A 15,465-nucleotide genomic window follows, 5' to 3' on the forward strand; every position below is an offset into this window, starting at 1 on the left:
GCAGCGATATTTAGCGCAAAGTAACACGAGGACGAGAAGGGAGGACAGAACACCTGCGCTAACACGTGCGCCTCCCTTCTCACCCTCGTGTTACTATGCGCTAAATCAATCAATCAATCAGTCAATCAATTAATCAAATATCGCTATACGTCTTACCAACAAGGCCGAATTTTTTCCCTTGTACCAAGGTCTTGGTGAGTTATAAGATGTGGCCTAGTCCGGCCTCCACCTCTAGTGCTCAGCTACCGTTGTTGGACTGCTGTCTTGGAGGCATCGTCCAAGTACGTTCAGTAATTTGACGTTGTTTAAGATGAACACTTGCACAGATTTTCAGATCCCTTCACCGTAATTCAATGTGCATACTCCACCACACTCAAGAAGCTGCACTGCATTGAAGCTACTGTATTACGCCTGCCGAAGTGTCACGTGTATCGTTTTCGTCAAGTCCATAGCTGGCCCGTGGCCTCCGTGATTAGCTCCGGCAGCGCGGATGCCACGGCAAGCCACTCTTGCTCAAGACAGTCTACCAGCGCAGCACTTAAAGCACGCGCCAACATACCAACAAGGCAGCTCCTAATTAAACTCGACCTGCGCATACTTACGGATATCCCGCGTATCCGACGTGCCTCGAAATCACACACTGCTGAGCATTCTAACAGTGATGTCGCGCTCTTCCGTGCAGCATTCTTCGCATTTTGTAGTAGTACAAACTCACGCTAGAAATTATGAGGAATCGCCACAGGTGAGTAATAGCGATGACTGCTTAATCGATCATTTGCCCGACACAAATCCAAGTCGAGTCACGTCAAGCCGTAAACCCGAGTGAAAACACTTCGCTACTACAACAAATGGAGCTACCGAGTCCAAGCCGTTGTAGCCTATGCGGATCTCATTCGCGTTCAAGAAAATGAAAAAAAAAAGAAAATAGGCGTCGTAACAAATCACTTAAAACGTCCACCATACGTCGCTCGTGGATTGTCTAGTGTCGCCTTGACGTTCACTTTTTCTTCATGCACTTCATGTACGGTTGAGGCAGGTAGTTCGTCACAATAGAGCCTCTCTCTCACCACTGCGCAGTGTTCGCGAGCGCAGCGACAGAGAAAAAAGCACACCATTTTCCAGCCGTAGCAATGGCCGCGGCCGTGCAGTTCTCAAAGACGCGCACTATCTACAGTGACGACGATGAAACGGTGAAAGTTGGCTCAGATTCCGTCCACAGTGCCGCCTTTCCTGAAGTCGGAGTTCGCGTACAGGCGTCCGCTGTGTTTGCTAACGCCCATCATGATCGAAAACCTTCCTTTCGGATAGGTCACCTTGTGGCCAAGCTTTCGCAGCTCTTCCACGTAAGCCTGCAACAGAAACATCAGGACGTCTATTGTGTGACACATTATACCGTGCATAGCCCGCAGAATAGCAATGATCAAGCGACAGCCGCATGAAATCGCGGAAATGACTGCCAATTATCGAGCCCAGAGCATAAAACATTTCATCGCATTGGCAAACGTTTCTTATTGTAAAGTTGTCTACGTTCCTCCTATATTACGGTCTGTCTGACTTCAGAAACGCGCACATCATACTTCACTGCGGAACAAATATTTGGTTCCGTAGAGTTCAAGCACACTAAGGGGTATCTTTAAGTTTATTTTCTCACTCACATATTAAACATTAAGATGCGTATGTCGTACTGTATTATAGATACAGCTGAATGCTGCTAACGATGTCAACAGCTAGAGTGAAGGCGATCCATGGTCATTCAACGCTGCTATATCTCATCTGTACTATTAAAGCTGTGTTTTATTCCAGTTTGGTGTAATTACTATTTCTACGACCATGTGTCTGTCGATCTCCGTACTAATGCATTCTGATATCAGCCCTGAAGAAGAAAAAAAGTATACCTTCGGGAAGAACGATTCAACCATCAGGTGATTCGGTATGAGCTGATGGTGGAGCCTTGGATAATCGATGGCCGCCTTTATACTGTTTCTCTGCCACAGCGTCCGCATGACCACCTATAACCAGAAGAAAACAGTACAACATCAATATAAATGAAACGAAAAGTTAACGTACGCCACGGAAAACTTTCGCAACGATAAAACATGGACCTGAATATAATAATAATTGTTGGGGTTTAATGTCCCAAAACCAGGATTTGATTATGAGAGACGCCGTAGTGGAGGGCTCACTTGTCATTTCACGTTGTCACATTTTATTGTTGTATAAATATAAACGACATGACCGTCGTTGTTGCCTGTAGCAAGTGAAGTGTTGTGCTGCTAAGCACGTGGAGGAAGCTCCACTTCCCGGCATGGAGGATGGTAACAGTTAGGAGGAAGCATTGCGCAATGCGAAAGAAATAATTAAAGAAATCTAGTACGTCAGGCACGGACACGGCAAGCTTCGCTTGCCCTCATTTTACCTGTAGGGGAACGGCTTCTGAATGTTTGTTTGTTTTCGCTTTAATGTTGTTGGTGAGTAAGAATGCGACTCTCACCAGCGCAACGCCTGATGTGATCTTCGCGCCACCCGTGCCGCCCAATGCAAGCTGCACGTCGCCGTTTTCGTCAACGACCACTACGGGCGCCATCGAGGACATGGGCCGCTTTCCCGGGACGATGAAGTTCGCCTCGGAGGGCGCCACGCCGTAGAAGTTGCGCATGCCTGGCGTCGAGAAGTCGTCCATCTGGTTGTTCATCACCACTCCCGTCGAGGTTCGCAGCATGCTTCCGAAGCTGCGAGCAGGGAACACAAAGAGGTGTCGCTGCCGATGCATGGGCACTTGAAGTGCATCCCCGAAGATTCAAAATAATGATATAGACATTCATGCGGAAAGACTCTGCGAAATAAAACTCGAGCAAGTAAGACAAGGGTTGCCTAACAAGGGCTGGCTGTATGACTTTCTCAAAGGCGACTTTTTAAATGCGAAGTATTTCTTAGCGAACTTTAACACTTTGAGCGTCTCTCTCTCTCTCTATCTATCTATCTATCTATCTATCTATCTATCTATCTATCTATCTATCTATCTATCTATCTATCTATCTATCTATCTATCTATCTATCTATCTATCTATCTATCTATCTAGCTGCCTACGTCGGGGTGCTCTACGTGAAAATCATGTCGCGTACGTCGTCAAACCCTTTCCTCCAGACACGTGTGGCACATACCCGTTTACCACGGGCCGCGGTGTACAGGTATGCGCCACAGGTGATTGACAGTTTATATCTCCCCGAGAACGCGATAACAGACACTGCAAATTTAAATGCGAGAGCGTTAAGAAAAAAAAATCACGCCATATCCACGAAGTGAATGATGATTGAGGAGCTGGCTCGGAGATAATCGGGGAAACCGTGAATGCTCCGTACAATTCCTCTACTGTCATATAAAGATGTTACACGTTGTTACAGTAGCGATTGTGGTCAGGTTGTTGTCGAACCACAAGCGGTCGCAGACCCTGCAGCTGCGGCCGAACGTGTGGTCGAGGCGCGCGTCGGTGCCACCAACTTCAGGTAGCGACCGCTTTCGGCGCATGGCCGTGCATCCCGCGCCCGTACCTCTTCGAGGTTCTCTTGCCGCCGCTTCCGCGCTGCTTCGGCTTCGCAGGCTTGTATCTCGGGGTCCGCACGACGCTGACGTCTCTCTGCGGCCTCGCGAGCTCTCACCGCAGGGTCTTGGCGGCGAGCCCGCACTGCTGCTGTCTTGCGAGCCCTCCGCTCCGCCGCCTTGTCTTCTTCGTTCATGTTATTAGCATCGAAGCGCACTGCCGGAGTGGAGCGAGCACCGCATGCTACAGTTGGCTATGCTATATGTGGTTTTGCCTGCGTTAATGTCATCATCAAGGCGCTCGAAGAACAAGAGGAAGAAGACTTCTCTTTCGCGCAAGCTGCACTTGTAGCGGTCGCCTCTGGAACTAAGGTTGCGCGTAACAGTTGGCTATGCTATATGTGGTTTTGCATGCGTTAATGTCATCATCAAGGCGCTCGAAGAACAAGAGGAAGAAGACTTCTCTTTCGCACAAGCTGCACTTGTAGCGGTCGCCTCTGGAACTAAGGTTGCGCGTACGACGCGGGACTTTGCCCCAGCTTAGAACCTGGCGAGCCAGCTCCTAAAACCGACATCGGCAGCGTTGACCCTACGAATGCAGGAATCGTAGCAGGAATCGAACCCAAGCATTCTGCCATTCTGCGTGGTAGTCAGGTATTCAACTACAGAGCCACGCCAGGTATATAAACTGGTTTTAAAAAACCGCCTATGCATGCATAATGTCGGTGCAACATCAGTTGTGGCTGTGGTGCTGGCTATCTAATTTTACAAGAAAGCAACAAACACTACATAAGTCCTCCTACGATAAAGGCGTTATATCAGATGAACGACTGTGGTTCCAGTGTTCTCTCCGCTTTTATAGTAGTCTAATAAACATTACATTTCTATTCCCATGATTCAGCAAGCTATACTGAAGCATAGCTCGACCGCGGAGGAATACGTTAACGAAAATTAAGTATGACATTCACATGATTGCACTATAAAGTGCACTTAGTTTCGATAATACTGACGGATGTACTCTAACGTGAGGGCTGACGTTACGTCGCGCCATAAGCTGCCCTTTAAACGCCAGTGTTGTCGACCTGCCTGGTAGGCTCACGATGTGCGCACAGCTACTACCACTTAGCAAAACACGTCGATCCACCTCGTAACGCTTGGTTGAAAGCCATAAAATACCGCCTAGAAGTACTCGCTGACTGCTTCGCATGAAACCGATTCCCACAACGCGTGGGATCTGCCGAATTTTTTAGCGTTGTGCTCTTGACCTTCCCGACCTTGCTGCCGTGCTCTTATCATCTCTCTCTCTGTCTCTCTCGCCCTCGTTTCGTGATAGCCTTAACGCTCTATGAATCTTTTAAAACTAGCACGCCAAAGACGACAAGGTGGTCATTGCCAAAAATATGTCGACCTATCGTAACGTCGATCGGACTGCCTGAGGCAGTTTACTCTTGTCCAAAACTGGTGTCCTCCGTGTACGTGATGCAAAGCGAGGACTCGTGGGCAATGAATTATGAGGTTAGCTTTACGCACTTGCTCGAGTATAACTCCGCATTCTCCCATTCTTCGAATATATTATCATGTTAGGTGCGACGTGGAGTATCTAGGTGAGTTTATGTCTAGGTGAGTTTTATGATCAAGCAACCGTGCAAAAAGCACTCAGCGCTCCCGAAGAGAGCACTTAAGGCACCCAAAAAGCTACCAGGGCTACGATTTTTCCGGTTCCGTTGGGGACATAAATATTCTGTGTAGGCATAACAGTTCTGTTTCGGCTCAGCTAAGAAAGATAATGGTCTGAATAAGTTAAGCGTTTAGTTCCTCTGCTGTTCGTAACCATGGATATAAATCATTAACCACAATCAGTCGCCAATTCGGGTACAGTTACGTTGAATACAGGCTGTTTGCTTTCGGCTAGCATGGCGGCAGAAGGATACAAAGAAGTGCACGCCTCACTAGTAGTTGACAGTGCTGGAGGCAACGATGACGTCACCGTCAGCTCCCCAGAAAGTGGCGTGCGCCGTGCCCTTGTCAGGCTTTGAGACCTCGTCCACGAAGCCGTAGTAGTGCGGGTCCGAGAACGTTTGCTCGTCGCTGATCTTGTATCTCGCATTCGCGGCGTACTCCCGCGAACTCATGTTGCGGACAAGCTGCAATGTGACAGGGAAAAGAAGAAAATGTTTTTGTGCGTGCAAGTGCATCTGCGTACGTGTATGTTTGTAGCATGCTGGTGTGCGTGCGTGCGTGTGCGTGCGTGCGTGCGTGCGTCTGTGTGTGTGTGTGTGTGTGTGTGTGTGTGTGTGTGTGTGTGTGTGTGTGTGTGTGTGTGTGTGTGTGTGTGTGTGTGTGTGTGTGTGTGTGTGTGTGTGTGTGTGTGTGTGTGTTGCATAAACAACATCCCAATGTTGTACACACCGGCTCACAATGAACAAAGCTGGGGTCTCCTAGGAGAGCTCTCTTGGCATAAGCAAACTTGCAAGCTTCAGCGAACCTGCGCACAAAATAAAGCAAGAGATTGAATTGCACTAAAGGATGCCGACATTTTACGTAGCATAAATTCAAAGTGAAGAACGTAGCATACATTCAAGTTACTTTTTACAGGATTAGCCACCTCTGCATTTAGACTGCAATATTACCGTAGTGTAATTGGATCCGTAATGATACTTTGCTATATCGTCTTCACTCCATCTTGACAAACGAATGAGATATCTCTAGCTTGTACTTATACTCGCCCAAAGCGATCAGAAAGGAACTTTTACGTGTGGTGAAATTGCTATCCTTTACATCGACGGCGGCACCAAGTGAGCCACTGATATCGCATGAAAGCTGGCAGACAAAGCGTTGTTTGTAAACGATCAGGCTTTTCTAGAAACCCCGAAATAGGGCATAATTCGAGTATTTCTACGACAGCAGCCAGATCAAGTAGGATGACTTACTGAAGAAGCGCGACGTCGTCATGTTTTTTTTTATCATAATGGCTGTTATGAACCAACCGCTCGTGATAACCGCGTCATGTCGCTGCAAATCTGGTCGATAAAGGTCATCTTAGCTCTGATGTAAGTGTTCCAATCAATATTCCGCCGATATGACACGAACTGTAGACGCGGGAAACGAAAATTAATGCATTACTTAGCCCTACATTTTCGCATTTCACTCAGCGCGTAGTGTACTTTTTTTTAGATCGCTTCTTATCCGCGTCCTTAGGCCATGTGTCAGCATTAAATGCATGTTCTTTCCTTGTCTACAAACACCGTGCCTCTACCACTAGCGCAGTGACAGTCAACACCACGGTGCACTGTTAATATTGTGTACATGGCAGGGACCTGTCAACGCAATTGCAAATACCAGCTGATGAATCACCCGTCGTAAATGACACTCTTTCAAATGCTGTATTGCACGAGCTGCATGAAGCTATGAATTATCCCAGCGTGCTGGGTTATTTATTCTGTGCAGCGGTTTCACATATTTATACCTGTGAAGGGTGGTCACGGTGTCGTCCAAGAATGATCCCGGCGACGGTCGGAAAGCGTCCATTATGCCCAAGATGTAGGCTAGCACGGCGCCGCTCGCAGGTGGTGGTGCCGAGTACATGGTCTTGCCACCCTTGAAGCGAGCCGTCACCGGCTTCTCCCACTTGACCTGATAGTTCCTCAGGTCCTCCATCGTGAGCATGCCACCTGGAGTAAATACAGGGAGCATATTTAACTCAGCGATATTTAACTCAACGAAATTTTTGCGATGGGGCATATAGAGATGCTTCGTGATAAGGCATTATCGCTCACTGTCCCCTGTCAGTGCTGATGCGGCGCGAAACAGCTATAATAACGGAGAGCTGAGCTAGTTGGTACGGATTCATGTTAAAAGACTGGGCTTGCAAAAACGGACACAATAAAAAAAATCTAGACAACAAAAACGCGTTTGTGCTGTCTCCTCTCTTGTGTCCGTGTTCGCACGCCCTGTATTTTAACATGAAACAGCTAGCCACTATAGTCAGATACAACTTAAGAAATCCGGAGAGGTCCCGCCCAGATGACCGACGCGCGACAGCCAATCGCTTCCACGACTAAAGAAATAGCCCTGCTTATGCACTTGACAATGTTCTCCGAAGGCGGAGCCACCGGCCGCCCGGTCATGACGTCAGACTGGGGTGCGCGCCCATTGGTGCAGGCTTGTGTGCATGCGCCTTTGAGGAGGAAATGCGGCAGACTTCTACCAAAGTTGTATCCAGCTATAGTTAGGTACCAGACGTACTGAAATTGGAAATGCTTGCTATATGGCCCCGTCCGCTCACATCACAATACAAGAGGGCAGAGAGCAAAAGAGTTTGCCTTCGTACAGTGTTAAAACATCACCTATCGTGTGTTTAGCGGCAGGGAAACATCATTCATCGCCACAGATGAATTTAATTTTACAAACAGCTGCTTGCCGCCGACATTTACGAGTGTCACAAGTAAGATTTATTTAAATTATATTTGGGGGCGTCCAGTGCCATAACTACGATACGGTTATGACGTACGCTGCAGTGGTGGAATACGGCTTAATGTGGTACGCCTGAGATACACTCACGTGGACCGAAATCTAAGTGCAACGGCTAAGTGCATGGGTGGCGTTTGCGTCTCGCCTCCATCTAAGTTCGGCCGTTGTGATCGCGAATCCAACGCGTGTACTCGCGCTTAGCAGCGCTACGCTTCTGCCTCTAAGCTACCGCGGCGGGTGAACGATACGAGGGGCGATCAAAACGTTTTGCAACTTGGCTATAACCAAATATCTCTCATTGATCTCTCACTACGTTTTGTTTAGGTCATCTCTACAGCCGAGCATGGTCTGAATATCAAGCCTTCCAATTCGTTATTTGGCCTGCATCAGTCAGTCAAACGTGGCGTCATCTCACGATTTCAAGTTCGAGTACCGGAGCGTTATCAAATTTTTTGTGTAAAGAAGGAAGTTCCTCCACAGAAATCCACAGTAGGATGGTGAATGTGTATGGCAGCGAATGTCCTTCATATGCTACAGTCACTCGGTGGTTCAATGAGTTTAAGCGTGGCCGTGTGCACGTGGAAGACGAGCCAATTGGTCAGGGCGGCCGACCACTTCAACCGATTTGGACAATTCAGCCTCCTGCAGATAGTCTTATCATAAATAATCGCCGAATCAAGGTGTCCGGAGTTGCTGGAGAATTGAACATTTGTCATGGCAGTGTCTTCAACTATCATCGACGATGTTTTGGGCATGTTCAAGGTCTCGGCGCGATTGGTGCCACTGAACCTCTCAGCACAAGACGGACACCACCGGGTTCATTCATCAAGGAATCTTTTGCACCTCTAGTCAAGCGTCCCAGAAGATTTTCTCTCCCGTCTTGCGACTAGGGATGTCACGTGGCTGTATCACTCGGTCTCAGAAACAGAACACCAGTCTATGCAATGGAGGCATCAGGGGTCCCTCCCGCGAAAAAGTTCAAGACGCAACACTCAGGGAGGAAAGTGAAAGCGATACTTTTCTGGGACGCAAAGGCGATCCTGCCCAATGAGTATCATGAAAACAGTAGGACAGTTACAGGCTAATACTAGGCCAAAGTTCTTCGAAAACCGCTTAAAGCCATTGTGGAAAAACACCGAGGATTAGTGACAACAGGTGTCCTCCTCCTGCACAACAACGCCCCGGTTCACAGGTTTCGTGTTGCCCAGGCTAGCATTCGAAAGTGTGTTTTCGAACAGCTAGACCACCAACTCTACAGGGACTACTTGATCCCCAGTCACTTTTATATATTTACGAATTTGAACAAACACCTCAAGGGAACAACTTTTGATTACTTGAACTCGCTCCAAAATCTCGCAGAATGGCTTGACAACCAGGAAGAAAGCTTTTTCTTTAGCAGGGTATATCCAAAGCCTTCCCAAAAATCGGAGAAGTGCATTAGTGTGCGCGGAGATTATGTTGAAAAATAATTTTTTTTTCTAAGGTCTGGCAGTATTCCTGATATGCGAGTTGCAAAACTTTTTGATCGCCTTTTGTATGTGGCAGCACTACACCCCAAATAAACAATGACTTGTAAATTTCTGCATTCTCATCCACCGGAATTTTTCCCACACTCTAGCTGTCCCCTTGGTACTTTCAAGTAAGCATGCCACCGTTGTTATGAAAATTGTTCGTCATTCTAGGTGGAGTAGGTGCCACAGTGCCTGCCGTTTAACAGTCTTCATGAAAGCCTTGCAGCCGATTGTGTTGCAGCGATGAGTGCTTAAGCAGTCAGAGTGTAGAACAAGCGCACTTGCCATTGTTCTGGACTTCGCTGACGAGTTTCTCGGCAAATTCTCCTTCGTAAAAGTAATCCGGTCCATATTCGGCTATCAGCTCCAGCGTTTTAGCCAAGTCCTTGAGCGTCACGAGCTCCCCTTCGGCCAACAGCTCTCCGGTCTCGGGATTCGAGAAGGTCTTCCTAAGATCAAGAACAGGGTCAATGTCATGTGAGTATCATGCAGCCGCGAATGCTTTGTCACTTTACTGCTCAGCTCGAGTTCAAAGCCGCAGTGGTGAAACTTAGCTCCAGGGCTAACGCTATCACAAAATCAGAGTTGATGCACGGCCTCCGACGTTCGTGCGGCCAGAAAGCGGATCTCTGGAGGCAGCGTTCGTTGCGTCAAAGCGCATTCCGTCCCTCTCATCTGTGTGGAGAGTTGTGAAAACTCCGTGGGGTCAAAATGACGTTGCGCAATAAGAACAGCAAACAGGGGGAGCGCTGCTCGCCGAGCTCCGGCCAATCAGCGGCAGCCAAAATGGTCAGTCCAATAGATGCACACATTGAAAATAGTTCCCGAGGATTCACTGAAATTTCGCTTAGAAACAATTCGAACGCAAGATGGTTCTTTTTCTTTTTTGATGTGCGTGAATGTGGATCCCGATTTCTACAATTCGTTTGAGACGAACAACTTCACGTGAGCGTGCGATCGATTTCTGAGGTCTGAGGGGTATAAATACCTCATTTCAAGTTTTACTTTTCCTAAACTGGCATTATTGCATTGATTGCCAAAGGAAACATTAAAACAAAAGAAGGAAAACATATTAATGCGCAGAATTGCTGGACATTCCTTCACTGCAAGTGACAGGACTAACGGCCGCCAACGCAGGTAGGTATAATTCACGGATTTCCTTCTCGAAATTATGTTTACTTTTTACCATCCAACGACCACGACGAGCCGATACTAGTGATTACGTAGGTGGACCGCCTCTCGGACCACTGATGAAGTGCAAAAAACGACTAGCATTGAAATTCGAGCCTTCAGTTATCGCCGTTCGGAACGACACAGTGTTGTGGCAGGGACGTCCGTGAAATCTAGCCATTAAAATTTGTTTTATTTACAGTAATGTATCTGCATTAACAGCGATATCGGCCAATTTCTGTCAACTGGCACAAGCGCTACAGTAAGGCAGTAAGTGACGGTCCAACCTATGTCGGTGGCAATTATCTCCAAGATAATGCCCCTCAAGTGTACCGAAAACCTATGTAATCGGCAAGCTGATGCAGTTCATTGCGAGTTCCAAATTAGAAGAATGAACGCTACTTATAAAATGTAGCAGCGTTCTCTACATAGTCAATCAGTGTAACTCAGTACCCTAAGTACAATCATTTAGCGGCCGGGGTACAGTTGAGGGGGGACTTTTCAAAATATTATTTTATATCTTGATCGCTTGTTATAAAACTAGCTGATTTTATGTGCATTCGTGTGCTGATTTCAAATATGCAATTGTTTTTCTGGTATCGCGTGTAGTTCTTAAACTACACAATATTTCATGTGCCATTTGGGGAGCAAGATTTTTTCTAAGCTGATAGAGTTACAACGCGGATCACCAAATGATGAAATTCTAAAATCAGAACTGTGTGCAGTACGACAAAAATGGGTGCTCTAAATCTATTTTAACAAAAGTTTTGGCATGTCGAACATTCGTGGGCGAAATTCCAGCTTGACATTGACTCGCTTGCGAATGTTCGACATATTATACCTTTAGTTTATCTTGGAATTTCGGAATAAGGTTTAATGGATGTTCTAAACCCATCTGCACAAAAGTTATGGTATGTCGAACATTCGCAAGCGAGTCTATGTCGAGCTAGGATATCGCTCTCGAATGTTCGACATACCATAACTTTTGTTAAAATGGGTTTAGAGCATCCACTTTTATTTATTGAGCTGTGCAGAGTTCTGATTCCAAATTATTGTCATATGCAGATTCATTTGTAACACTCTCAGTTTAGGAAAAATTTCTGCCCAGAAGGCCAATGAAATATTTTTGTATTTTAAAAACTACGCATTATACTAGAAAAATAATAGCACATCCGAAATCCGCACACAAACACACATAAACTCAGCAAGTTTCATCAAAATCGACCAAGAAATTTCTAAAAAAAGTTTAAGTGCCATGTCCCCCATGAAGTTTAGACTTCTGTGGAACGCAATCTGGTCAGGGGGAAGAATAAGTACAATACAGCATTAGGACTGTTGTCAAATCACGTACATATGCTCATGTTACTGGGCATCCACTGTATTTTTCGATTCGAAACGAACCGAGCGTCATGTTCAGATATGTACAACTCTTACCTCGTAACACTTGTTCTGCACACATATCGCATTGAGCACTATTAATTTGAATGGTTACCAAGTATTTCATTTGTGAGCGTAGCGTGACTCTTTTGTGTTCTAGAATGCTTAGTGCCTTAGACACCGAGATTTATTTACACCAACTAGCACAAAATGCAGTTGTACTGCAGATGACGAAAGGTCGTTGTAATTGTCTTGGCAGTGGGAACTGAGCCGCCCTCTGGTCAATGAAGCAAATCTTTATAAAAATTTAAAAAATCACATATCATTACTGTAATGAACAAAGATAGTTTTTCGGTATTCCTTTTTTGTATTCATTTCTCGTGTCAGCTGTCGTTTTTTTTTTACGTGCCACGATTCAGGAAAACATGTTGTCTCACACTCTCTTTACATGTAAGTGGGTCTTTGTTTTCTTTTGGACGTAGTGTTTACTTCGTGTGATCGTGGGAATTCGCAGATTCCACGCGCGTTAAACGCCTCGCGAGCCCTGCTCATAAATGTGGCCACCGAAACGACCTAAAAATTTCATCTAGAGGAACAATGATGCAGTGACAATGAGAGACAAGACATCGTCGCAACACAGGCCCGAACTGACGTGGCACTATACTTCGGCGTCTAGCTACCCACCTGATGTTTTCTTTCAAGACAGTATCGGTATTCTGCGATTCCCGCAGAGCGTTGGCCAGATGGGCACCCATGGGGAAGCCGTCCCTCGCGAGCCGAATGGCGTCCGTGAACAGTTCCTTCCAGGGCAGTGAGCCATTCAGGTGCTGATGCAGCTCGTAGTATCCTCGAAGTTCTCCGGGAACTCCGATAGCAAGGCCTCCTGCATGTACAAGAAAAAAAAATCACTCGGGAGAATATGCGAATGGCACAAGTATGATCGCCGTCGCGATTGACCTTAAAGGTGATTCCAAAGCCAGCGGATCCATTAAAACCGGGAAGGCCGAAGTGGCACAATAGCTAAAGTTATAGTTAGCGACGCTAAGAAACCGCTTTTCAATATTACGCTAAATGTCGAACCTCACCAGAAGCACCAAGAATCCTAGCTAACTTTCGCTATAGGAGAGACGTTCATATCATATGAGCGCCCGCACACTCCTCGGTTCCCGGAAACGAAGATGCGCACAATCTAAGGCTAACGGATCGAGAGGGCAAAGAGTGGCCACCGGGTACGGAGAGAAATCGGATGGTTAGCTTCAAAGACAATTACTTATAAAAGTGTTGCAGGACCCCTTTAACTGTGCACCGCGTATATGTGGAACACTTAGCAGTGTATAAGCACTATTGTTGTGTATAGATAAAAACTGTGAGAACAGGCGGGTTTGCCTTACCAAATAAGCTTCCTTTTTTGTTCTTTACAAACATGTCGGTAGAAGCACCCGCAGGAGCCACTTCTCGGGCGACCAGCACTTGTGCATTTTTCTTGGACCTGAAAAAAATGTGGATAGCTTGCACTAGACGCGCAACGGTCAGTCATAGTGAAGCTGGTGGTCTCCTAGCTAGTCCCGGCTTGGTTCAATCTCGGGCTTAATTAGCATGATTAGGCCACATGAAGCTCAAGTACATGGAATGGGCTTGGTTCGATGACACACAACTTAATTAGTCTTAAATAGGCTTAGTCTTAATCTGTACCAATCACCCTTAATTGATCTTAATTAGGTTCTACTCGGTCAGTAGTAATTAGGATATTCGTGAGCTTGGCTTCACTAGCCTCATTCGCAATTCGACTTGGATTGTTTGGATCAATTGGGCGTAATTAGGTATGAGTTAGATTAAGTCATGCTCGGCTTAATTAGGCGGTATGATGCTCAACTTTGCTCAATTAAATTCGGCTATACTTACCTTGGCTCAGCTTAATTATGTTTAATTAGCATAAATAGACCACGTGAAACTCAAGAATTTTGCGTGGGTTTGGTTCAATCACACACCCCGTAATTAGTCTTAATTGGCTTAGTCTTAATATGGCTTCATGAGGAACGACTCGGTCAGTAGTAATTAGTATCTTCACTAGCCTCATTAAAAATTCGACTTGCATTGCCCGCTTTTTGTGGCTCACACACGTTCATGATAATGATAGTTTTCTGGTGACGAGAACAGGCATAACGAAATGCTAAACAGCTCCGATGTAAGAACGAAAGAACACAAAAAATAAACATTTGACTTATTGTTTCATATAATATGACATAGGCGTGCGCAGGGGGGGAGGGCAGGGGGGGGGCACCCCCTAGTCACCTAGCAGGGGAAGGGGGGCGCAAAGTCTGCCCCATGAATTGACTTAATAGAGAGGGTGGCGCTGCGGTAAACCTTCGCCTGCCTTCGCCCCCCCCCCCCCTGAAGGGGAACCCTATGCACGCCTATAAGCACTCGTACAATATGGATGATGTAGGTGGCTGCGTATATGTGCGTGTGTGAGGCGAGGCGGCTGGTCGGTTAATCGGGTTTAACGTCCCAGAGCGAATCAGGCTGAGATGCGATCGCCGAAGGCTTCGGATAATTTCGGCGACCTGGGGTTCCTTAACGTGCAATGTCATCGCACGGCACACTGGCTTCTATCATCCTGCCTCCATCGAAATGCTACCGCCGCAGCCGGTATCGAAACCGTGTTTTTCGGTTCAGCAGCAGCGCGCCGTAACCACTGATCCATTGCGGCGGCGTGCGTGCGTGCGTGCGTGCGTGCGTGCGTGCGTGCGTGCGTGCGTGCGTGCGTGCGTGATCGACGATCACTTGCAACACGTCACTTACAAGGGTAGCGGCTTGGACTAGTTGGTAGGTCATGACATTTTTTATAGCGCAAAAGCAGGGCAAAGACAAAAGGTACACGAAGACGAGCGCTAACTTCCAACTGGGTTTATACTGTGCAGAACACGTTGGAAGTTAGCGGTCGTCTTCGTGTACCTTTTGTCTTTGTCCTGCTTTTGCGCTATAACAAGACGTCACTTACCGTGAGTAGACGGTCGCTATGAAGCCTCCTCCGATGCCCATCGAGTGAGGTATGACCACACCCATACACAGCAGGGTTGCGACGGCGGCGTCCACTGTCTTGCCGCCTTTTTTGAATATGCGCCTGGGGAACAAAACGGGGTTGAAGAGAAATAACACTGGAGCTCAGCTCTATAACCTTTTATTTTTCTGTTTCAACACAAAAAGACGATAGTCTAGTCAATCCGCTTTCACGCCCTCATGCCTAACATGATCATCAAAGTTGTGTCCATTGCCGAACGAAAGTCACTCACGTGTATCTAAACAACTGCCTTGTAGGAGATAATTGACCTAATTAAAGACGTTGGTTCTGTTCTTTTTTTGTTGTTGTTTTTTTGTTGTTGTTGTTAAGATTCCTTG

General features: G+C 46.7%; 1 protein-coding gene across 4 annotated transcripts in view; it reads right to left on the reverse strand.

Annotated features, from left to right (window-relative positions):
- Positions 1-672: 672 nt before the first annotated feature.
- The window catches only part of LOC119390133 (scoloptoxin SSD14), a 134,123-nt gene continuing 119,330 nt past the window's right edge, over positions 673-15,465 (reverse strand). For all 4 annotated transcript variants that reach the window (XM_037657693.2, XM_037657694.2, XM_037657695.2 and 1 more), the window contains 10 exons: positions 15,068-15,190; positions 13,458-13,555; positions 12,751-12,949; positions 9,805-9,968; positions 7,005-7,209; positions 5,948-6,023; positions 5,489-5,682; positions 2,492-2,729; positions 1,896-2,009; positions 673-1,349 (listed from right to left, as the gene is read on the reverse strand). In XM_037657693.2, the coding sequence (XP_037513621.1) occupies positions 1,203-1,349; positions 1,896-2,009; positions 2,492-2,729; positions 5,489-5,682; positions 5,948-6,023; positions 7,005-7,209; positions 9,805-9,968; positions 12,751-12,949; positions 13,458-13,555; positions 15,068-15,190 (1,558 nt within the window). In that variant the 3' untranslated portion in view covers positions 673-1,202. The remainder of the gene's footprint in view (positions 1,350-1,895; positions 2,010-2,491; positions 2,730-5,488; positions 5,683-5,947; positions 6,024-7,004; positions 7,210-9,804; positions 9,969-12,750; positions 12,950-13,457; positions 13,556-15,067; positions 15,191-15,465) is intronic.

Source organism: Rhipicephalus sanguineus, chromosome 4, assembly GCF_013339695.2.
Source record: "Rhipicephalus sanguineus isolate Rsan-2018 chromosome 4, BIME_Rsan_1.4, whole genome shotgun sequence".
Lineage (NCBI taxonomy): Eukaryota > Metazoa > Arthropoda > Arachnida > Ixodida > Ixodidae > Rhipicephalus > Rhipicephalus sanguineus.